A 24,755-nucleotide genomic window follows, 5' to 3' on the forward strand; every position below is an offset into this window, starting at 1 on the left:
CTAGGAGGAGAAGCAGCTCAGCTGGGGAGAGAGGAGCTGGCGCCGCGACCTAGCTTTTGGAGGCGGCAGTGGGTTTTCCGATGGACAGCGCCGGCGTTGTCGCCATCTCTCCTCTCGCGGTCTCGGTGGATAGAAAATGTGTGGTCAGATAGATCGATCCGTGCTCACGGCGTGGAGATGCGAGTTGTTCCGGGGGCAAAACGGTCCGCGAAAATATTATTTTGGTGGAAAATGGTTTGGAATTGTAACAAATGGTGAAAATGACATTGTAGCGAACGCTCACATCTTGAGAATAACGTTGAAGCGAATTCCATTTAAGTGACGGTATCGTAACGTAGCCGGTTTTTAACCGTGCTACATGTGCAAATTTCTTGCCCTCCGACGACCAAACCAAAAGCCCGCCCATTTCCCGAACGCCAAACCCTCCTCCCGAATCCTCATGAATCCGCACACTCTAGTGTAGTGTAGGAGGTGTAGTGGAGTACTAGTTGTAGCCCATGGGGATCACGGAGGAGCAGCGCCGCCGCATCGAGGCCAACCGCCTCGCCGCCCTCGAGAGGCGCAAGCGCTTTGCGGAGGCCGCCGCCGCCGATGCCTCGGTGGGGTGGAGGCTCGCCAAGTGCCCAAGATTCGCTCCGCCTCCTCCTCAGCCGACGCTGCCTCCTCCTCCTCCGCGGACATTGCCTCCTCCTCCTCCTCCGCCGCCGCCGCAGCCGCCGGTGGGGTTCAAAGTGGTGCTGGAGGTGTGCGGCCCCGAGGATTTCTCGGTGGCGGTGGGGCCCGCCGAGGGCTTCGCCTACCCCGGCGAGGCCGAGTGCCTCCGCGCCGTCCAAGATTGCATCTCTTCGGTACGGTTCATCCGTTCTTCATCCCTTTCTTGATAATATATATGCTGCTCGACAAACTCGGTGCTTTCTTGGATACCTCGGAGCGTTTCTTTCTCAAGATTTCGTTAATTTTTCCCCGTGTTTCTTGGCGACAGCTTAGCAAGTCCGTGGATATTTGCAAGCATTTCTTGAAATATCACTCCGAGAACTCGGTGACTCGATAAAGATAGTCTCTCCACACACAAACGATGAACCCTAGTCCCATTTGGATTACTTTCGTCGGGAGTTTGTTGGGTGAACCCTAGTTCTAAATGTTTAAAGTCCCTAAAACTGGTAAATCCAAATCGACTTGTTCTCATGTCTACTTGTACCCATCAACGAGCTTTCCCCTTTCACATACTTGACCAATTATCTCGATATATAGATGCATTATGCACTTAAACATGTTCACAGGCAGCATATGTAGTCGAACACTGAAAGCGTTACTTACTGGCTTCTAGCAAGGCCATTAAAATATACACCTAAGTTTTATGGGTAATTAAGGCCTTATTGGTGCCATTTGAGTCTTTATTATAAATAACAGAAATTTATGCGTCTTCTTTATTTCTATTCGATCTTTTTTCAATAATAATGACCATGCCACTAATTTTTCTGAGCAAGATGAAGAGCCTTCAAACTCAATGGTTATAAGCACAAAATGGGGATGCATTATGATGTGAGCGATATTACAATTCAGAGCTATTTTTTTCTAGGTGTAAAGTAATGAGTAGATTTCAAGCATAAAAGAACAAATATTTACTGTTCTATTTAACCTATTTTGATTGGCTTTCTGGGATGTTATGTTCTTGATCTAGAATTAAAACTGATCCTTCCCCTGTATTGTTGGTAAGGCTGCACCATTCTCTACAACACAAAGTCAAAGTGGCCATATTTTCTCCGTATTTAAGCTCATGGACTATGAGCCCGTGTTAAAATGCCTGAAGAAGTTGCCTGGAGTTGCTGTGAAAGATATACCTTACAAAACAAGGAATGTTATCAAGAATCTCCCTAAGTTCTTTGCCGAAAGCTGCGCTTCTGATAAAGAAGTTGATGGGCTTCTCATGAAGTTGCCACAACACTTACGAGATGCACTCCTACCCTTTCAACTTGAAGGTGTGAAGTTCGGGCTTCGAAGGCATGGGCGCTGCCTTATTGCAGATGAGATGGGGCTTGGTAAGACTCTCCAGGTGAGCATTTTACATGAGAGCATGCAACCATTGCTATTCTGTATGACTATTGTGCACATGAATAAAGTATTATTGTTGAAAACAAGGTTTTGGAGCCTACAGAATGCTGAAGTTTGGGCACACTGTTAAAGCATGTTACTGTTTACAACACTAATAAATTAGACTTATATGAATATTAAACTGCCTGAGGCATTGTAAGGGGTCTTTTTTTCTTCTTCTTTCGATAATACAAAGAAGCACAGCTCTCTTGCGTTTTTGAGAAACACAGCTTATATGAAATAGCAACTTCCATTTTAGTTTCATTTCCAAACAATTCTTAATAAAAAAATGTTTTTTAGAGCATATGAATAATTGAATGAATAGGCTTTTGAGCGTCCTTTTTTCCCTGTGAAAGCAGCACATTCTCATTCATTTAACTGCAGGCAATTGCAATAGCTTGTTGCTACAAGGATGAGGGCCCAGTGTTAATAGTGTGTCCAGCTGTTTTGCGTTATACATGGGCAGAGGAATTGGAACGATGGGATCCTTCATTTCTGCCAAAAGATATTCATCTTGGTAATCATTCAACCTCTAATAGTCTTTACAGTTTGTTGATGTGAAATCTGGTATTATGATTATTGTAAAGCTCTGGTGTATAAAACTCATTTTGCCTTTGATAGTTGTGAAGTGCTGATTTTATCTTTGCCTGCATTTTCATTACTGTAATCATTTAGGGTCTTCAGTGCTTTCTCTTTACTCTAGTTTGATTCCAGTAAATATAGTTTTTAAATGAAAAGTATAGTATTTTTCACTTTTCAATTAAAAAGCATATATATTCTATTTCTCCAAAGACTGTAGATTGTATTATTTTTAATAAATGTTGCATATTTTATATTTGATGTATTGAAAATTCTGAATGGTGGACATTGAGAAAGCTACATTCATTGCGTCAATCCAGTTGAAATGCTTCAATATAGAGTAACATTACAGATTAGATGACCTGCTTCTATTTGTTGATTGATTCACTCTACTTTTTTTTTGTTTAGTTGAATTAACTTGAGATCTTACTGAACTCATTGTTTCCTAGGATCAGCTAGAGGTTTTGTAAATCTTGTAGTAAAGTTGCACTAGCTAAAAATGAAATGCTTTCATGAACAGTATGAAAGGAATTATAATGCAGTAACCAAAGATTGATTGTATTGACCTGAGTTGAAAATTGTGAACTTCAGCCCTAAACTTAGGTAACATAAGTATTTTACTCAAGTTTACCAGTGCACTTGAGGTTTAAATAGTGCCTTTAACTTTTGGCTGAGTCACATATGCAATATAATAATTTGATTCTTCTATACTAGTGAAGAACTGAAGATACTGTTTAAAAAAGTATGGCTAATATCATATTTCTTGTCACTTGTCCTTCAATTGTATATTACTACTTTATTTAGCCTTTCAGTTTTGTTATATACTTATTTTTTTAATTAGGAGCACAATTTTAACAGTTCGGTTGTCACTGTATAATTTTCAGTGTTTGGTCACCAAGACAGTCTTGAACGTTTAGGAGCTTGCCCAAAGGCAGTGGTCATTTCATATCAGATGCTAAGCCGTCTTCGCAAAAGCATGATGAATAGGAGATGGGCACTGATGATTATCGATGAATCACACAACATACGCTGCACAAAGAAAAAACACGAAAAAAATGAGGTGTTTAAATTATTAGCTTGTCATGCAACAATCTTATGTATCAATACAATTAACATAAAGTATTCAGCTCTTGAATTCTCCAATCCATGAGACCATGATGGTGATTTGGTGCTTTGTAAATTTGGTAGATCATATTTTATTGTGCTAGAAACGCCTCACTTTTTTTAAAATAAAATTCTCCCAGTTGATTTTATTGATCTGGTTATATTTTTCAGCATTTCTCCCTGCTTTCTAAAATATTGCAATGCACAAATGTTGAAATTATCTCAAACTATTTATTCCAACTACTTCAGTCACCTTGTGTATCAATATTGCATTTGATTTCACTAATGGTAAGTGACCGTTGGTACTATTTTATGACCTCATGACAGACACAGGCTGTACTGGAACTAGCGCCAAATGTCAGTCGCATTGTGCTGCTCTCTGGGACACCCTCTTTGTCAAGGTTGTAACTTTAAAGATATTGGTTGAATTTCTCTTAAAGCTCCTTATGCTATTGTGCTATTTTACTACTTGATATCTGGATCTCCAATCATGCAGATAGCTGCTATGATATATGACATGTTTTGTGTACATCATCTAAACGGTTTTAAAATTCCAGAGGTGGGTGTGGATAGCAATATCCAAGCTACCTGCGCCTTGTAATTGAGAAAAGGGAATGATGAAAACTTTATCATGGCCCAATTTTCTGAAATTTTACAGAAAGTTTTTTTTTTTTGTCTATTACTCTTTCAACCATTTTTTGTTCATCTAGTGTATTTGTACTTACCCATATTATTTTCAAATGCATTCTCTGCACTATGTTCATTGGTTACTGGTCATTACTTGTTACTTGCAATATCTTCCTTTTTCCATATTTGGCTCGAAGTCTGGCTGTTTGTACTGTAGAGATTTAGAGCACTCAAGTACATTTTTGTCATTCCTATATGTTTCCTTCTTTACTTGATTAATCTGATTTCTTGGTACTTATGTATGGTTTACTTATGATAGCCTTGATTGGAGACTTCTATTTTGCTTGTCAGATCTATCTCACAGTTTGTTTTCTCCTAGGAGACAATAGACCTTTTGACATCTATCATCAGATAAATATGCTATGGTAAGGAAAAGGTGAATGCCATTGTATTGTGTTAGTCTTATCAAACTTTTCTGATCACACTTCCCTGGCTTTTCAGGCCCCATTTGCTTGGCAGCAATAAATTTGACTTTGCGAACAAATATTGCTTGCTACATACTGTTCAAGGCTGCAATGGGAGAACTTACCAGGTATTTTGAGTGTCCGGTTTCTCAAGGCAGAGTTCCAGCTTTTCTATTGCTAAGCTCTACTAGGTTGTTACTCCCTCTATTTCACAATATTGTTCTGGTGTACATACTAAGGGGGCACAATATTAGATAAATGTGGAATTGAACTATTGTTTTTGGTGGAATTGAACAATTGTTGCTTTATTAGATAGATGTACAAGTACTCTATCTAATGGCATCAAATTTGGTCTGATTTTATCAACTGTATTACGATTTATGTTTTCTTGATTATTGGACCGAGGACCAGATATATAATGCGAAACAAGGAGTATTTGCTTTTGTGTACCATCTATGCTGCTTATACACTAATCAATCAGTGAACTGTGAAATAGTTTATGAAAAACTCAGAAAACCAGTGCTTCCAAATAATTTTTGTTCCAGTAGTAGGAGCATATGTAGATAAACATTTGATTCTGTTGAGGGCTGTCACCATTTTTCTCTCTGCAGGATTTTTCAAAGGGTGCTCGGTTGACAGAGTTAAATGTTTTGCTCAGTCAGACTCTCATGGTCTGTTCTTTCTCTCTATTATTTATGCCTGCTATGCATAGCTTGTTTCGTTCATTTTATTCATGATATGTTATCTGAATGTGGTATTCAGACCATCCATAAGTATTATTATGGGAAATATGAAGTGTTCCAAATGTGTTATGTTGATGATATTTCTCCTTGAATTTGTAAATGGAAAAATCAGTACTGTGACACGGGAAGTTCACGAGTTTAGATTTGTAAGTACACGATAATACTGCCACAAGTTTTCAAATTTCCCTTTTATACCATTTCTGTTTATTATTAATATGCTTGCAAATATTGTAGTTGTTTTGTCGCCACAACCCATGCTAACCACATGATGTTTTTGTCTGGTAATTGATTGTTCATCGACCATTCTATGTCGAATATAACAGATGATGTTTACTTCTGTGCTGTAGATTAGGCGCTTGAAGGAGCATTTGTTGAATGAACTACCTCCCAAACGTCGACAGATTATTAGGTTGAAGCTGAATGCATCAGATATCAAGACAGCTATATCTTGTATCAAAGGGGTGAACACTAGTGATGAGATTCCTACAATTGCCTCGCCAGACAATAGCAATGACTCTGAGGAGGTGAACATGGAAGAAGGTAACACTCATTGAGCTAATAGCAGATATGATAATGAGACCTCCTTGTATCAGTTATAATTTTATGTGCCTTTGTTATGCTGAAATATATAATACACACCTTGTTGCATTTGAATGTTTGATATTGTTAGATTTCAGAACTATAACAAAATGCAACAACTTATATGGAACTGTAATTTTGTTGAAGCTTGCTTGGCATTTGTGGCATATGCAATGCCAAACATGTATGGGTTTACAGCTTTGCATATTGGCAGTTGGTTATGGCATAAGCAATGCAATATGGCGCAGTATGGTATTGTACTTGACACTGTCTGAATCGAAATTTATTTACAACTTCTTTTCAAAAAGAGCCATTTTCTTATCTATAGTAACAGAGAACATTTGTCAAGAAAAAGATAACCAGCATTTTTGTTGATTTCTGTTCTGAAGAACACTATGTATATCAAGTAGAAATGTTGGTGCAACTGTGCAATATCCTGTTGTACTTTACAGGTGAAGAACATTACTTGCCATTTCCAATCATTGTACTTATTTTTTTTAAAAAAAAATTCTGATATGTTAAAACATGAACTACCATGATCAAAACATTATGTTTCTTTTTGACAAACAACCAGGCAACCACCTCTTTTTAAGAGTAGCGTGCCACTTTAAAGGAGACAGCCTTCCTCTTTTTATCCTTATGTAACATGTTTCTTTCTCATAAACAATTATTAATGTAACAGTGTTAAATGTAACACTGGTATTAACACTTGGGATAAAGCACATGTTTTCTACTATTTCAGGGTTCAAGATTAGTAAGATTGGTCTGTCTGCTCCTTATAAACATTGTGCTCATTTCCTTGTATTTCCTTTTCATTTGCCCACAGCTGATGGTTGCAAGAAATCTCCAAGGAATCTCACTACACAAGAAATTGGTATTGCGAAAATACCTGGGTTCAGCGAGTGGTTCTTAAATCATTTCATCATGAAAGAACCAGCTGATAATGGTAGTCTGGACTCTCAGTCTAATTGCCAGAAAACAATAATTTTCGCCCATCATTTAAAGGTCCTAGATGGAGTTCAGGTAAATTCTGAGGTTTCTTTTCTGTATTTTTTTTGCGAGTTTATCATGCTATGTTTCTCACGATTGACAATAGAATCTTGAACAGTAAGAAAAGATTTATAATCACAACTATGTTACTTTATGTAATTTTGATTTTGCAAGTATCATTTCAACTATTTGTAGTTCTATATATCTTGTAAGCTTCACTTCCTCCTAATGAAATAGAAGTTTCATCTTTAGAGTAAATGAAACAAAATAAATGATGTGTCAAGAAGCTGGACTATAGGATCTCATATGAATAGAAACACTGGTGTATGTGTAAAATTGGTCTGGCCATGTACATGTCATTGGCACTGTTTTTTAGAAGCCACCAGTACCATGTCCAGCATTCTGGCATTCTCTAGCATATAATACTCTTTCTGTGGGACTGTAGATGTTCTCGTAATGGTTTGGAAGTTTTTTTTGTCGAATACGCAAGATGCATATCATTGCATTAATAGAAGGAGTCCAAACACGCCAAAGAACAGCAAGAAGTACAAGACCTCACCACCGCAAAACAACCCATTGCAAAGGCGGTTACATGACCAAAAGGAACTAAAACTAAAATAAAATGCCCTAGCTGGGGTCCATAATTAGGGAGAGCCCCTTAGCCCCGCCAAACTACATAGGCCAGCTTCCTCACTTGCTAACATCAAGTCGGTTGATAAACTTGGAGATACTCCATTGAAGACAATCATCCCATTGCCACCATGTTCAAGATAGTCCATTAATCAGTTGAATACATGGAAAAAATCAGACTAATGATCAATCGGATATTCGGGTGCACACTTTCACTTTATAATAGTTAGATAGCATTATATCATATTAAACTATACCATCTAACTTTATGAAAAACATTTGCCAATACTTTTGACTGAAGTTTTTCTTCGTAAGTAGGTGTTTGTCACAGAGCAGAGGATCAAGTATGTCCGCATTGACGGAAGCACATCTCCTAGGGAAAGGAAAGATGCTGTCGATTCTTTCCGTTTAAATCCAGAGGTTGTCCCTTCCCTTCCATTCGGTTCGATTCATACTTGGTATTCCATGTTAAGCTCTCAAGTTTTATTCTCAAACTGCCTATCCATTATTTACTATTTTACTAGTTCTTTTATTTTCTACTAAATAGGTAATGGTTGCAATTATTGGAATTACTGCTGGCGGTGTTGGTTTAGATTTCTCATCTGCTCAGAATGTTGTTTTCGTGGAGCTCCCAAAGTCAGCTTCAGAGTTGCTTCAGGTCCTTAGCCTTCTCTCTTGCACATACATTTTCCTCATCCATAGGGTACAAGAAGACTTTTGAGTTTTTTTTCACCATCCTGTTGTGTAGCCCACCATTCACAATTCGCACTATGATATTATTTATATGTACTGTAGCAACTGCAGTATTGTTCACTGGGCCTGGTGGTGTAGCTTTAATTGGAATTCAGAGATAAGAATAATTAGTTTTATTGTTGGGTTTATTTCTTTATATATATGTAAGTTTCTTTACAGATATGTTTTCCATAGGGATCAGGTCAAGTCATCCCCTATCAGTCGAGCAAGAAGAAATGTTTCTCCTCTATTTGCTTAAAAACACTTATTCCTATTTGCTCTCTTTTGATCCCTTTACGCCTCTTACCCAATCTGTCTATTGCCTGCTTCAAATGCAATTCTGCATGGTCTTTATCCCGATGTGGACTAAGATTATCTGGTAAATGAAACAAATCAATAATGCACAGTAAATTGCTACATTTCATGGTTCATGCGCATGAGTTTTCATGCTTTCGCACACTTAATGTGTGTGCTCTCTTGGACGCATGCACGGTGCACCCTACTGTTAGTGTTTGTTTATTGTGTTTCTAACTGTTTGGTACATTTGATTGTTGATGATAGGCTGAGGATAGAGCTCATAGGCGAGGTCAAACAAATGCTGTCAACATATATATATTCTGTGCAAGGGTTAGTTCCTTTTTTTTTCCTGTAGCATACTTTGTAATTTTGTCAAATTATAACTATAAATTGTTCTGTTTTGTCTTGGTCACAGAACACATTAGATGAGTCACATTGGCTTCATTTGAACCAGAGTCTGTTCCGTGTCTCATCATTGATGAATGGAAAGAAAGATGCTATAAGAGAGATTGAGGTAGGCCATAGGGTCATGTAATTTTTGATTTTATACTGTTCCTTAGGGAGGTTAGGATGGGCACTACAATATAAGTGTAGTATTGTTTGGATTGAGGTGCTTCCATGGTCCGTAACAATTGACAAAATGTAAGTATGCACCCATTGTTTGGAGTTAGGTTTTTCTATAGTTTATAATGCGACACACCACATAACTTTAGAAATTTATGCTGAATTTGTACTGAATGTTTGCATATTCAATCTTTTCCATTTCATGTTTGGTGCTGTAAAAGTAGAAAATAATTTACAAAATGAACCAAAATAGTTTACCAGTACTATAAAAGTCTGATGCCATTAAACTTCAACATTTAACAGAAGGGATTGATATACTACTCAATATACCTTTGCATCTGAGACATAGTTTCTTATATCACTGCTGGAATCAATTGGCTTAGTAGAATCTTGTTGGTTAACAGACCAATTAAGGGACTGCATTGTTCTACAGTATTTGGTGTTTATTCATTCAATATAGTTTCCTTCTTTCTAAGGTTGATCAAGTTTACCACCTTGAGGAAAGCAGTAAATCTGAGGGAAAATCACAGCTTGGATTTCTTCCTTTGGAGAATCATAATGCTGGTAAAACATCTGAACATCGTTAACAGAGAATTCATGCATTGGTACCAATCATTATTACATGCTTGTAAGTGAAATGAAAGGCTGAATTTTTTGAACCTCATGCAGATTGTGGGCATGGACCAGGAGAGAATGTAGAAAGTGATGATATGTCCATTGAGAATTTTCCTGGCCTCAACGATATGAATTTTGAGTCAGATTTCTTCAGTATTAGGACAATTCCTCTTCACTTTGAGGTAGAAAAGAGGCGTTCCTTGCAAATTTTGGTACATGTTTACTACTTGCTAGTTGCTACTTATCAGTCAGTAGTCCTATGAAATCCTTCAACTGATTCTTTTTCTATGCCTCCTCAGGATGATAGCCTTCATACGGTAATGCAAAATTGTCCATCTCCAACAGCACATGAAGAGATAGCTTTTGATAGTTCTTCTATCTCTCAAGCTTCAGTTATTTGCCCTTCAATGTCAAGCGCTAAATCAGTAAAGGTAATAAAAAGTTCTTGCTTGTATTATACAATGTTTTGCACTATATCCTATGCAACATCACCTCAAATATCGCAGGCTCGTCGGAGGCTTTCTGAAATTTTTCAGACTTTAGGCCTTCCAGCAACTACAGACTGCAATATTGAAGAGAAGTTTCTGCGATTTGAGGTTTAACTGTCCTTTCTGTTCATATTCTGTTCTCATGACTTGTCTCATTAATGTGAAGTTAATTTCATTTTACATTCCATTTCCGGTCTTCATTCTTTGAATTCATTTGATTTATCTTCATATTTTACAGGTTAGCCAGCACACAGGCCGAATTCATTTGTACATATGTGTTCCAGGGCATGATTCAAGACCCAGACCACTTTTTGAAAACTTCCTGCCAGAAGAAGTAGAGTCACCTTTATGTTCTGATAATGCCATGAAAACAAGTAATCGTCTCTTGAAGAGGGATCCTGCATTTTGCAATACGTTCAAAGCGTTCGTGAAGGAATGGTTGGCGCTTAGACCAATTAAGCAGAAGAGACTACTGGGAAAGCCCTTACAGCTTCCCTTGAGCCTTGAGTTGTGCTACCTGAAAGATACCAACAACCACAGCACAAAAGTACGTTCCTCTTGATTTTGAGTGATCAATTTGAATATTGGTTTAATTCCAAATATTGCAGAAAATATGCAAAAGCAACGCTTCCATGATATTAAGCATATCTATGTTCTATCTATATCATTCTTTATGCAAGTTTTTCTTATGTTCTAGAAATTGCTCAAGTTCTATCAGGATTTACTCTAATAGAGGATATTGCAATGTTTGACTTTTACTCTAATGGAGGATATTACTCTAATGGAGGATTCAATTGGTGATTTGGCATATACAAAAAAAAAAAGCAAAATAAAACTGCAGCTTTTAAGCTGCTAGGCCCACCACAGTGCCACACTACCCTAGGCATCTCATTGTAGCTAAGGGTTTGCTTGTGAGCTGCTATCATATCATCCCGATGTATTAATTTTTCATTTGAAATACAGTTTCAAGGATCTGATTTTGTACCAAACTAAGAACATGAAATGAAAAAAAATATGTCTTGGCATTCCTTGGTTTAATCATGTTTATTTTTTGTCAATTGTGCTCTACTTCATAGGGGTTGCTTAAAGGAGGAAGTAAGAGGCGTGTAACACCATGGTGTGATATTAGTAATCCTTTGCCAGAAAATGCTGAATGGAGAAAGGTGGTTTTGCATAATGGTACAAGTAGAGAGAGAGAGTACACTCAAGGCTGGACTGTTCACGATGAACCTCTCTGCAAATTATGTCAAGGACCTTGCAAGTAATATGTCTCATTTGTGCACTTTATTTCCAGTAGCCATCTGTGTTTTTTTTTTTGAAAAAAAATAACAATGTTGTTATTTGTGATCAGTGGAAGGCTTGCAAAGTCACCTGAATATTTTGAAGACCTGTTCTGTGGTCTGCCTTGCTTCGAGGTGTTCAGATCGAGAACTAGTGGCAGGTTTGCACGGCAGGTGAGATTTTTCTTTAATCTTCTGCAATTAGCATTCATAAGCAAAGTGTTAAGCTGCATTATTTATGAATAAAGCTGGTATGCCAGCTATATGTGAAAATATGGAAATTATATATACTAAAGCAATGCTTGCCTGATGAATAGGCACTATTTGAAATTGAACATGGTATATGCTCCAAGTGTAAACTTGACTGTCACGAGCTTGTCAAGAATATCAGACCATTATGCAAGAAAAAGAGAGAAGAATACATTAGGAATGTTGCTCCAAATATTGCAAGTAGATTGAAATTGTAAGTGCCATACTTTGATATTATGCTTTTCAATGTTTTGTGCTTATGTTAACTTCTCTTTGCCTATTTAGGCAACTTACAGGCTATTGGGGACACTATTGTGGTCTGAACTCACAAAATATTAATGAATATGAGTAGTTCTCCTAATTTGTAGATTGATGATGACACTGTTTTTTTCACTATATTTTACCACAGGCTAGATAAGCTTGTACATGAGCCAAATGAGGGTAATGCTTGGCACGCAGATCATATAGTGCCTGTATATAAAGGAGGAGGTAAAGTGTGTGCATAATTTTTGCGTGCTTTTGGCTCTTAACATTATGGTCTAATTTATCTGATCTCACGCAGGGGAATGCACACTTGAGAATTTGAGAACTCTTTGTGTGGCTTGTCATTCTGAGGTCACCTGTTCACAGCAAAAGGAGCGAAAAGAATTAACAAAGAAAGCTAAAGAGCTTCTGAAAAACACCGTCAATAATCAGCAGAAGGATGAAGTTAGTAGTCCTGCCCTATTTCAAACTTTTTTTGAAAACATTTTTCCTCTGAAGTGATGCCATCTCTGAAATTATTAAGATTACAGTAACACAGTGACTCTCCTGTGCTTACTGTTGATACTTTCTCATATATTAGCTTCTGTTACTATTGCCAGTTGGCTGTCATGCCATTTCTTAAGCATGGTGAAGAATGATAATTTTGCGATCATTCTACAAGGCAAATCATCTACTGTCTCCGTTCAGAAATATAAGGCATATTTTGACTGTCCAATTTTGAGCTTTGACCAACTATTAATCTAATAATATTTACATTTTGCCATGAAAAGTGATATTATAGGATTTTGAGTATGCTTTTGTATCCGTAAGTGAAATAATGTAAGGAAACTTTACAGTCAAAGCTTGTCTTTTGGATCGTCAAAATACACCCTTTGTTTTTGAAAAAAAAAGGGTAGTAAATAGCTTGATCTGGATAATGTTTATCCCTTTATGCTATGTAAGATTGCACTCACTGACTTATTTCCTGGACTATGGTTCCAATTGTTTTTTTTTTCTTTTTCCCATTGTAGGCAAGTGAAGCAGCAGAAGAAGATGATGACAAGTCGTTGCTTGTCGTTGTCCCTGGTAGTGCCTACTCCTGAGTTGGGTAGCGTGGTTCTGGCTAGAGCATATGTATGTAGATTACAGTTGGACATTCTTCCAAAGGGCACCAATATTTTGTGCATATATTTGTTGCGTGTGGCCAAGATTGCAATTGCACTCATGCATTATGATTGCGATCTGCAACCGTCTTCTGTTTAGTCGGGGCGGCATTTTGGGCTGTGTAAGGAATGGTTGTGTAAGAAGAAAGGAAATGTCAATTTTGTTTTCAGTTTTTACCCACACGAAACATTGGAGAACTGCCACATGTTTGTTTGGGAACTTTTTTATTTTTAATTTTATTAATAGACTTTTACAAAAAAAACATTTCCAAGGTTCAGATTTGGAAATGCTTGTTGGGATGATCTATTAATAAAATAAAAAAAAATAAAAAAGTCTAAAAAATAAAAAAAAACTTTGTTTGGAGTCAAACTTGTTTGTACATTATGGGTGCGTTCGTTCTGGGGGATTGGGTGAGAAAGGGACATCGTATTTCGTGCGCACGCTTTCTAAACTACTAAACGGTGCATTTTTTGCAAAAATTTTCTATAGGAAATTTGCTTTAAAAAATCATATTAATCCATTTTTGAAATTTAAAATAATTAATAATCAATTAATCATGCGCTAATGGCTCACCTCGTTATCTTCTCAATCTTCTCTATCCTCCTCTCCTCAAACTCACCCTATATATAGGCTGTGATGTACTCTCGCTGTCCCAAATTATAAAGTCTATATTTTTTTACACGGTTTTTAATGACATACTTTAACCATTAATTTATCTCATATTATGTTTTCCAACAAATATGAAATTAGCATCACATAAAAATACTTTAAAATATAAATCTAGTGATATTGGTTAAGTCTAAAGTTATCGAGTCTGATTTTCCTTTTAAGGATGTCCTATAATTTGCGACAAATGGAGTAATATGAAAACACAGGTTACAATCGTAACTGAAAATTATTGATCAACTGGCACAACTACCTCCCCGATTTGCGTGCAACTATAAACTACATGAACGATTTGTACGTACTCAAGTAAAAAAAATCTCTATTAGAAATGATCAAATCTCACTGACTTGCCTTCACTGATCGGTGGAGAATGTGCTTTAATAATTTTACAGTGATCAAACCAGAAGCAAAGCTGATAACCACGTCTCCATTTCTCAGAGTTATCAAAAACGATTAAACTCATGATACAATGCAAATGTTGTTCATGTCTGCATAATCTACGAACTCGCGATTACTAGCACGTGCTAATTAAGCCTAGGCGGCTAGGCCGCGCATGCGGGAGCCTTGAATTCCGTGAACCTAACGAACGCGATGCCGCGCGCCGCCACGCGCAGCGGCGCCGCGCACCCGTCGCCGACGACGGCCGGCCGAAGCTCGGGGATCTCGCCGCCCGGGCCGAGCGCCAGCGCCTCGCCGTTGAGCAGCACCACCTGGCTCTGGATGTCGCCGCCGCGCGGGCTCAGGTGGTACTCCTCCCTCCGCCCGCCGCACGGCGCCGCGCCGAGCGCGCCGCCGGCCACCGACACGTCGAACGCCGTCGCGTTCGACAGGTTGATCAGGAGCACCGTCACCCCCGGCTTCTCCCTCGAGCAGTGCGCGTACGACCGGAGGTACGGCGAACCTCCGCCGCCGGCGGTGGTCGCCGCCTTGAGGACCACCGGGCCCATGAGGCGGTGCCAGAGCAGCGCGCCGTAGTAGTCAGGGTTGGGGACGAAAGTGGTGGTGTTGAGGAGGCAGTAGTTGCCGCCGACGAGCGCCTGGCGGCAGTACACCCTGGTGCCGTGCGCCGCCGACATGCCGAGCTGGTCGAGGTACCAGAAGCCGTTCACGTACCTGTCCGACACGCCCTTCCCGCCGCTGTTGTACGCGCCGCCGGACTCGCCCACCCACGGCGAGCTCCACGGCCCGGAGCCCCGCACCGTGGCCGCCATGTCGCGGAACGTCTTCTCCACCTGGTCGAGGTACCCCGGGTCCTGCATCTTCCTCGCCAGGTCCCTGTCCTTGCCGGAGCCGAGGTTGTAGATGTGATGCGTCACGCCGTCGACGGCGCCGCGCCCCGACACCCGCAGCATCTCCGAGAACCACGCGCCGTCGTAGAATCCGCCCGGCGCGAGCACCTTCGGCACCTCGCCGCCGCCGCCGTACACACGCTCCACCGCCTTCCTCAGCACCGCCACGTCGCGGCCGTACTGCGCCGCCGCCACCCTCGCCGCGACGCCGCTGCCGGACAGCTCGTTGCCGAGCTCCCACGACTCGACGCGGTAGCCCTTGCCGGCGGTGTACCGCATCAGGTCGAGCGCGTTCCGGGCGTCCCAGTCGCCGGAGTACAGCGTGTCCTTGCCGCCGGCGGCCTTCCTCCGGCCCTTGAGCGCGTTCAGCCCGAACGTCACCGTCGTGCTGCACGTCAATCAAATCAAATCAAAGATAATTAGTCATTTAATCCTCCTCGAAATGGCGATTAATTAGCCGATAATTGCAGTTTAATTACTTGGTTCTTTTGAAGAAGACGTTGAGCTCGTCCCATCGGTTCATTTCAAGGCAGCCGTCGGTGAAGCCGAAGAGGCCGCCGTCGTCTCGCTGGAAGCTCCGGCAATCGCCGTAGTTGCTGCCGACTTTGTACGTCACCTGGTCCTGAAGAGACCCTCCGAGCCTAATCCTAAGCGAGTTGAACGCTGCAACATCACATAAAACTCTGGTTAATTTCAGTACAATTTTTTTTGATAGATCAGTGATCTGCAAATTATTTACCTTTGACAGCATTGTTCAGAATAGTGTTGTTCAGATCCTGCGAGGGAAGAAGAGTGACGTGCTCAGTGTCAGTTAGAAGTAGATTGATCCATATATGAAATGAAGGTGATTAAGTTTGGCTAATCAAGTTTCAGGGGTGGTAATTACCAGGTTAATGATGGAGGCGTTGTACCAGGGGCACATGCCGTAGTTGCACTTGTCCCTGGGCCACCAGTCGAGCGTCGCGCAGACGAAGTTGTCGTCGGTGCGGGAGACGGCCGCCGCCGCCTTGACAACCACGGTGGCCGCCTCGCCGCCGGCGGCGGCGGTGGAGGCGGCGGGATGCAGGCCGGAGAAGAGGACGAGAAGGGCGGCGGCGAGCAAGGGAAGGACGGCGGCCATTGTTCCACAGAGTGTTTACTTACTGCTCGTCCAGTGATGGTGTGAAATGAGATGGAGAGCTACATGTATATAAAAGAGAGATTTTGAAAAGGGATAAGATTTTGGCGAGATTTGGATTTGTTATTAGGTGCAGAGTTAATAGGGATGAGCTGTTTCTCATGCATCCATGCAAACGGTTTTTGGATTTGGATGCAAATCCATCGGAGCTTAGCTTACGCAACAACACACCTATGAGTTAGGGAGAAGTGGTTGGATCTTGAATGGATGGATAGATGGATGAATCGATACATGGATATGCTGTTCAGTGGAAACGCAAAGAGAGGCCGAAGAAGGTTGGCGAAATATCATGTGAAAACATGGGTTTAGTGGAAGTTTTTGCTTCACTTCAACTCTCAAACGATTGTGAGATGAGCGTTTTTTATGCATACGTGCAAAATCAAGATCAAAATCATCTACATTTTGAGTGATTTTGGCTCTACGATCGTTATAACTCAAGCAATATAACTATTGCAGAGAATCCCAGCAACATACTTAAAGTGACCAATCGAGTGATAACAAGTTCACTCAGGTACTCAGGTACAGACAATGCTACCAGAACTACTGTATGTCAGATAATATCTCATTTTGGTTACCATCCCCCACCCACATTCTCCTAAAAAAGAAAAAAAAAACGAGAAGAAGAAATGCAGCAAGAACAAAGTGTCAGTGCAGACCAAAGAGCAGCCTTGAGAGCTCGTAAAACATTATCTTCTTCATCATAGTGCTTACACTGCATCTTTAACCTTCTTTTCTTCTCTCATTCGAGCCCTTGACAAAGCGTCAGTCATATCTGAGTTCAGTGGCACAGCAACTTTCAGCAGATCAACGAAAATTTCAACCTCCTCGACATCACCTTCATCTCCAAGATACTTAAGTATCATCTCAATCATCCCAGGCCTAGGGATCCAACCAGTATTTGGAGCATATACACATAGGGCATTCTTTGTCAGCTCATATGCTTTCGCAGCATCACCTTTCTCCGCATAGCCAGCTGCTACAATTGCCCAGCTGGTTGAAGGAGGCATCTTTCCCTTCTTCAAGAAATCATCCAGAAGTGCCTCAGCCTTGTCCAGCAAGTCCTTCTGGCGGTATCCAGTGAGCAGGACATTTGGAACTTGGAAGTCAAATGCATTTCCGCTCGACTCCCACTCTTTCAGCAACACTTCAGCTTCTTCAATCTCATTAAGTTTCACGAGCACTGCAAGCATTGTAGTGTAATCCTTATTAATATGCCTATTGCAGTTCGACATTTGGAGCGCCCACAGCCTATTGACCTCTGATTTGTCCCCCAGATGTCCATACAAGGAAATCAGGTGGTTATAGGAATCTGAATCTTTTATATTTATTTTTGCTTCTGCTTTCTTTAAGGCAGAGAATGCTTTCTCCCTTATGTTGCCCTTAATGTAGTTGCTTGCCACGACAGCATACGTGTTCCAATCAACAACGATTTTAGGTTCACACTCCATCTCTTCAAGGGTGTTTTCCATCCCGAAAAAATCAGCCCTTGTGCCATAAGAGTTAATGCATATTCTGTAGCTGAAATTGTCAGGAACGATACCATTGCTTTTCATCTCTGCAATTACTGAAGGAACCTTTTCATGCTGCCCTAGGTTCGTATACAGACCCATGATGTTGTTGTAGGGGAGTGTGGAAAACACAAAACCCAACTCTTTCATCTTCTGAAAATGAGCCAATGATTTTTCAACCAGGAGTTCCCGCGTGTAGCAGTTAAGAAGTGCACCATAGGGTTTTTCTGTCTTATCTTTATCTGGCAGGTTGTTGAAGTAAGTCTCGGCTGCACTGCTTCCATGAATTTCACCAATCAAATCCAGGTGAACAGCGTGATCCTTTGGCAGAAATTTTACATGTCCCTTGGCATTCATCCATTCAGAGACCTGCGCAAAGTAAAAGGTTACAGAGAAATCAAATTAAACATGCCAACTAGGAAGTGCACTTGATTATTAAAATAAGAAGCCCCAATGGTGATAAGCTCTTGAGGTCTGGAGTGTAAATTATAGATATGAATCAGTGTTGCAACCATAATTGATAAGCACATTATATTAGTGCTTTTAACTATTGATCAGGTTTCATTTCTTGGGGAAAAAACATACAATCCCATCACAGAAACTAAACCAAATACATTAACCGATGGAACACTTAGCAATCAGTCAAATCCTCTAATTGGATGAACACTCCCAACTCCCAATTGACAACAAACTGTCATGCAAGCCTCCTCATGATGTTCAGTTGTACACAGCCAATCGCCAGTTCTTCATAACGCCCAAACTATATTAACACGACGCTACTACATCTCTCTTCTTGTTCATGGTGCAGCATTACATCATACACCTCACATGCATGAAGAGGGCCAACAATTTGGCGAGTGCAACTCAAGAAACCAAACAGCGGTTGAGACCGCAACGGCATCGAACGCCCCGTAATAGTCTACTGATGATGAGCTGAGCTGAGGCACGGGCCACGGGGGGGCGGGGGGGGGGGGGGGGGGGGGGGGGGAGGTGGAGTTACCTCGAGGGCCTGGCGGTGGCGGCGTCGCTTGCGGAGCTCCTTGACGATGCGCTCGAGCTCGACGTGGCGGAGGCGGTTGCCTGGCTTGGCCGCCCACCGCTCGATCTCCGGCACCAGGAGCGTGCCCGGGTGGCCCAGCGGCCACAGCGTGGACTGCAGGCTCGGGGGCCGCGCCGGCTTCCTCCCCCCGCTGTGGCCGCGAGAAGAGGCGGGGGAGGAGGCGGCGGCAGCGGCTCGAATGAGGGCAGGGGTGGAGCCATGGGATCGCGCGTGGCCGGCGGGGAGGAGCCTGCCGCGGCCGAGGCGGATCAGGCGGCGGCCGGCGGCGAGGAAGGAAGAGGAGGCGGCCATGGGGGTTAACTGGGGTTTTCCTCCCTTTTGGGCCTCTTGGGTTGAAGGAGGTGATATGAACTTGGGAAGGTTGCTCAATTTGCGGAAAAAGTACACCGAAGGTCCCTCAACTTGTCATCGAATTACAAAATCGTCCTCAACCGTAAAACCGGATATAAAGCATCCCAACTTATAAAACCAGTACAAACTACGTCTCTCGATGGTTTCAACTCCGGTTTTGTTTGATGTGGCAGCTGACTCAGCGTGGGACCCACGTGGGCCCCACGCGTCAGCCTCTTCTTCCCCCTCCCCTCTCCACCTCTCTTCCTCTCTCCTCTCTTCTTCACGGGCACCGGCGGGGGAGCAGCTGCACGGTCGGCAGGCGGCGGGGCAAGGAGCCGCGCGCGTCCTTCTCCGGCGCGGTGTTCAACCTGTCCACCACCATCATCGGCGCGGGCATCATGGCGCTCCCGGCCACCATGAAGGTGCTCAGTCTCGTGCTGGGCCTCATCCTGGTGATGCTCGCCGCGGTGCTCACGGACGCCTCCATCGAGCTCCTCGTCCGGTTCAGCCGCGCTGTGGGCGCCACCTCGTACGGCGAGGCCATGGGCGACGCCTTCGGTGCTTTCGGCAGGGGGATCCTCTAGCTCTGCGTCGTCGTCAACAACTGAACAACGTCGGCGTGATGGTCAGATTCACTGAACATTTCATTGTGACTCTAATGGCTTGTGTTCTTTTTCCCTGGGATGAGTTCAGATCCACTGAAATACACGCCGGCCGTGTCGGTTGCTCTGGCCATCGTGTTCGTGGTGATCAATGTCGGAATCGCCACCATCAAGCTGATGAGAGGGCAGATTCCGATGCCTAAGCTGTTCCCTGATGTTCATGACTGGAGCTCCACCTGGAGACTTCACACTGCAGCTCCAGTTCTTGTGAGTTGTGACCGCCTACATTTGCCATTACAACGGTACATTTTAATTACCAGCTAAGTTTGCATTTTTCTGTGGGAATGTGATTAACTTGCCACTGCATTCAGTGCACACAATTCACAACGAGCTCAAGGACCACTCCCAGATCAGGCCAATAGTGCGGGCGTCACTGCTGCTCTGCTTGGTCGTGTACACCACCACCAGCTTCTTCGACTTCCTCCTCTTCGGCGAGGCGACGCTGGACGACATGCTCGTCTTCCCCATCGTGTTCCACGCGCTGCGATTCAACATGGACGGCCTCCTCTTCCCCTCAGCGAGGCCCCTCTCCTGCGAGGCTGCGACAACCGGAGGTTCGGCGCGATCACGGCGGCGCTCCTCACGGTCATCTTCCTCGCCGCCAACTTCGACCCCAACATCTGGGACGCGTTCCAGTTCACTGGGAGTAGCTGCATGGGCGACGACGTCGACTACGGAGGCGGCGGCGACAGCTGCCTCGCGACCGTAATCCTTGTGGCAGCAGCCGTGTCTCCGATGAGCCCGCGCTCGACGCCGTAATCCTTGTGGCGGCAGCTCGACGCCGGTGGCGGGGAAGAAGGAGAAGACGGCGACGAGGTGGTGCTCGCCACCCGCTGCGCCCCGATGCGACAAGGCTGCGGCGGGTCACGGAATGCCGCCGCCAGCGCCGCCACCACCAACGCCCAACTCTGTCTGGGCCATCGCTGGCGACACAACCCCCCTAGCCCCTCCACCAGTGGCTCTTGCCCCTGCTTCGGCCGGCCGGCATGACCGGCGAATTAGAAGAGAAGAGAGGAGAGAGAGAGAGAGAGGAGGGGAGAGAGATGACGTGTCATCCTGTCATGTGGGGCCCACGTGGGTCCTACGCTGACTCAGCCGCCACGTAGGACAAAACCGGTGTCAAAACCACCGAAGGACATATTGTAACCGGTTTTGATTAGTTAAGCTACGTCGGATATCTGGTTTTGCAGTTGAGGGATGATTTTGTAACTCGATGACAAGTCGAGGGACCTTCGGTGTACTTTTTCCTCAATTTGCAGTTGTGCAAATTTTGTTAAATTTGGGAAATGGTTTATGCGGTGACAAAATAATTTCTCCGCTGTTTGTTTGTTACTCCAGCTTATCTCCGCTGCATCCGAACTTTAAATTTCGAAAAATTTTAGAGTTTATTTTTTTCACATTAGCAATTAAGTTGCTAAGAACATCAGCAAGTTTTTTTTTAACGACTTGCACAAGACGGTGCAAAGTTTTATTGATAGAACAGGAAAAAATTACAAAGATTACAACCATGTAAGGTCGTAACTAGGAAAAACGAAAAAATATACCACCACCTACACACCGGTAGCGCCAAACTACAAGTCCTGGAGAAGACTAGCATCGGACCGATCGCCGTTAAGCCAACAACGGAAACAACCAAGATCGCCCAAAACCCTATCCTTACAAACAACACAAAGCCCAACTCATCCACGTCTTCTTCAGGATTTAGGGAGAAAGGGTGAGAGAGAAGATGGAACACCTCTCCCCCTAAGCCCTCCGCCGTGGCCAACTTGTTGAAACTAGGACAAGTTTTTTTTTTGGTTGCTACGTTGATTTCTCCACTTATTTATCAGCCATAGAGCAAACGATGAGAGGCTATTAAATGCTAATTTGTTTTATTTTTGTAGGTCATGGTTAATTTGAGTTTATAATCCAAAGGAGATAATTTGAATTAGGATGTATGATTTGCTAGTATAATTCCTGTCACAGTGAAAAATCTCACAGAACATTGCTGAAAGGGGAAAATCCAAATACCCCCCTTACAAGTCACTGCTCTTTCTACTCTCCCCCCCCCCCCCCCCCCCCCACAACTCAATATTGTTCAAAACACTACACATGAATTAATTTCTCTTCCAATTTTCCACCCCTATTCGGTTTTCACGCTTTCTCGTGATGCGCTCAATTTCTCGTTATCGTGGGCCTTCAGCGTAGCCCGCGGGTGGAGTTGCCTCGTGCCACATTGGTGGCAAAAGCATGCACACCTTCTTCCACTTTCCATCTTTCCCTGCTTTAATTTCGCGATCGCTACTGCAACACTAAGGCGGCGAAAGAACAGCGGTACAACGGCGAAGTACGACGATGATCGCATAGTACAGAGAGAAGGGATATCAAATCTCCTGCCCGGCAAGAGAAGTCGTAGAAGGAAGCACTGAAGCATCCTGTACTTCGATCACCTCGTCAATTCATTCTACAGGTTCCTTTTTTCTCCCTGGTTTTGGTCGGATCATGTTTTATGCATGTAATTGTTGTATTACTAGATTTAGATAATCGAATATTTGCTCTTTGATTTAGGTTGTAAACCAATAAATTGGTATAATCTCTGCAGATGGGTCGAACTAGTATTTCCTTCATTGTTCATACTGGTTGTACAACTAGTGGAAGCCCTAGGAAATCTGGTGGGGAAAGGAATTGTTCATCGATCTATCTTTTAGACAGGGATTCTCTGAAATTCATCGATTTGGAGGAGTCATTGCTTATACATGGATATCAAAAAGGAGATGGTGTATACTACTTGAAGCCTTCTTATGTCCCTCCACAAGGTCTTGTACTGATTCTAAATGATGAACAAATCAAGATGATGTTGGATGATCATAAGACGGAAACAGAGTGCTCACTGTACATTTTTGCGAGGCCGCAGGAATTAGTGACTGATAATGGAAGCACATTAAGGTTTGTAAGCCCAAATAGTATCCCATTAATCGGACATCATAACAGTGTCCCAGGTGATTTTGATAAAGATGATTTGACATTGCATGAAGAGTATGTATAGCAACAGTTGAGGGAAAAGAAAAAAGGCAAGGAACCTGCTATTGGCAAGGAGCTAGTAATGTTCTTCCAAGGAGACTCTGATACTGAGGACCTATATGGTACTAGCCAGATAGATCAGAGGTTAACCAAGCAGAACCACATCCGGGAAAAACTACACAGGAAAAAGAACTAGTAGGGGAAAAAACTAACAAGAGAAAAGAGAAGGATATAGGCCAATCAGCTGAGGTGGATTATTTGTCAGATGAGCCCAATGATGACACAATAGATTTCAATTACGAAGCACCTATTTATGTGCACAGATCAAGAGGAATTGAAGATATCATTTTTGATGAGTCCACCCTACGGCGTCCACACATGCAAGTTGGCATGTTGTTCAGTAATGTTGATCTTTTCAGAGCTGCTTTGAAGAATATGATCATCAACGAGGGGAGGGAGGTGTTCAAGGGCAAGAATGATAGGAATCAAGTTTCTGTCAAGTGTAAGGCAGATAATTGTCCTTGGTACATATATGCTTCAAAATTGCCTGGTGAAGACACCTTTAAAATAAAGAAGTATGTTTCAAAACATAGCTGTGGGAAATCACACAATATAGCACAGCTTGACTGGAGATGGCTTACTAATGAATACATGGAATTCTTTAGATCTGACAAGAAATGGGATGCACATGCCTTTCAAGATTGTGTCAGGCGAGATACCAATGTAGAAGTCAGCATAAGTAAGGCATATAGGGCAAGGAGGGAGGCCTACAAGAAAGTTATGGGCAATCATGATTTGCAGTTTAAAAGTATTCAAGATTATGCTCATGTTGTGCTATCTGCTAATCCGGGAAGTAATGTTTTTGTTAAGTGCGAAGTATCACCTGAGCCAGAAATAAGGCCTAGGTTTCAAAGGTTGTTCTTGTCTTTTGATGCTCAAATTACTGGCTTCTTAGGTGGTTGCAGACCCTTCATCGGTATAGATGGATGTCACATCAAACTCAACAATGGTTCTCAAATACTAGCATCACAAGGCAGGGATGCCAACAATAATCTTTTCCCTATTGCCTTTGCAGTAGTGGAGTCTGAGTGCACAGAATCTTGGACATGGTTCTTACTATGTTTGGAGAAGGCCATTGGAAAAGGAGAAGAGTTTGGGGGCTGGGTATTCATGTCAGATAGACAAAAGGTAATGGCTATCATATATGCTACTTTGCATTAATACATGTCAACTGTTTTTTTAACATTTTGCTACCATATATAGGGACTGCGCAAGGCAGTGGCTGAAGTTTTCCCAGGAGCTGAGCACCGTTACTGCCTTAGGCACCTACATGCCAATTTTTCCCAAGCAGGATTTAGAGGGGAATATCTGAAGGGTTTGATGGAACGAGCAGCATATGCATATAGACAATCTGAGTTCAATGCTGCTATGCAAGAACTAAAGGTTAACAATTTGAGGGCATGGGAGTGGCTAAGCAAGGTTCCAACCAAGCATTGGTGTAGATATATGTTCAGTTCTAGAGCAAAGACAGATCTTCTTCTTAACAACATAAGTGAAACATACAATTCAAAGATACTGGGAGCTAGAGATGAACCCATAATTACCATGGTTGAGCACATAA

General features: G+C 42.4%; 4 protein-coding genes across 6 annotated transcripts; 2 read left to right on the plus strand and 2 right to left on the minus strand.

The window, feature by feature from the left end:
• Positions 1 to 368: 368 nt before the first annotated feature.
• LOC127779394 (uncharacterized) lies at positions 369 to 14,081 on the plus strand. Of its 3 annotated transcripts, none has more exons than XM_052306138.1 (25): positions 369 to 848; positions 1,718 to 2,053; positions 2,476 to 2,608; positions 3,555 to 3,730; positions 4,102 to 4,175; positions 4,791 to 4,826; positions 4,903 to 4,993; positions 5,477 to 5,536; positions 5,956 to 6,148; positions 7,014 to 7,210; positions 8,126 to 8,227; positions 8,355 to 8,465; positions 9,101 to 9,166; positions 9,252 to 9,350; positions 9,877 to 9,964; positions 10,070 to 10,227; positions 10,315 to 10,446; positions 10,522 to 10,611; positions 10,742 to 11,050; positions 11,580 to 11,764; positions 11,855 to 11,957; positions 12,101 to 12,246; positions 12,442 to 12,521; positions 12,595 to 12,740; positions 13,307 to 14,080. In XM_052306138.1, exons 1-25 carry the CDS (start codon positions 498 to 500, stop codon positions 13,376 to 13,378), a joined length of 3,534 nt encoding a protein of 1,177 aa, XP_052162098.1. In that variant the 5' UTR covers positions 369 to 497; the 3' UTR covers positions 13,379 to 14,080. The 3 variants fall into 3 exon arrangements, with proteins under 3 accessions (XP_052162098.1, XP_052162099.1, XP_052162100.1); XM_052306139.1 differs by having other exon boundaries at positions 10,070 to 10,197; positions 13,307 to 14,077; XM_052306140.1 differs by lacking the exon at positions 5,477 to 5,536 and having other exon boundaries at positions 13,307 to 14,081.
• Positions 14,082 to 14,440: 359 nt separating this feature from the next.
• LOC127780096 (heparanase-like protein 1) lies at positions 14,441 to 16,593 on the minus strand. Its single transcript, XM_052307047.1, has 4 exons — positions 16,281 to 16,593; positions 16,134 to 16,170; positions 15,874 to 16,057; positions 14,441 to 15,782 (listed from the first exon to the last, which is right to left on the minus strand). The coding sequence occupies exons 1-4, from the start codon at positions 16,512 to 16,514 to the stop codon at positions 14,648 to 14,650; spliced, it is 1,590 nt and encodes a 529-aa protein (XP_052163007.1). The 5' UTR covers positions 16,515 to 16,593; the 3' UTR covers positions 14,441 to 14,647.
• A 232-nt stretch (positions 16,594 to 16,825) lies between these two features.
• LOC127779641 (pentatricopeptide repeat-containing protein At4g21705, mitochondrial-like) lies at positions 16,826 to 19,446 on the minus strand. Its single transcript, XM_052306476.1, has 2 exons — positions 19,080 to 19,446; positions 16,826 to 18,448 (listed from the first exon to the last, which is right to left on the minus strand). The coding sequence occupies exons 1-2, from the start codon at positions 19,428 to 19,430 to the stop codon at positions 17,279 to 17,281; spliced, it is 1,521 nt and encodes a 506-aa protein (XP_052162436.1). The 5' UTR covers positions 19,431 to 19,446; the 3' UTR covers positions 16,826 to 17,278.
• Positions 19,447 to 19,560: 114 nt separating this feature from the next.
• On the plus strand, positions 19,561 to 21,457 carry LOC127779643 (amino acid transporter AVT6B-like). The gene is made up of 2 exons (XM_052306480.1): positions 19,561 to 20,376; positions 20,446 to 21,457. The coding sequence occupies exons 1-2, from the start codon at positions 20,156 to 20,158 to the stop codon at positions 20,891 to 20,893; spliced, it is 669 nt and encodes a 222-aa protein (XP_052162440.1). The 5' UTR covers positions 19,561 to 20,155; the 3' UTR covers positions 20,894 to 21,457.
• Positions 21,458 to 24,755: the final 3,298 nt, after the last annotated feature.

Source organism: Oryza glaberrima, chromosome 7 (genome assembly GCF_000147395.1).
Source record: "Oryza glaberrima chromosome 7, OglaRS2, whole genome shotgun sequence".
In the NCBI taxonomy this organism is placed as follows: Eukaryota; Viridiplantae; Streptophyta; class Magnoliopsida; order Poales; family Poaceae; genus Oryza; species Oryza glaberrima.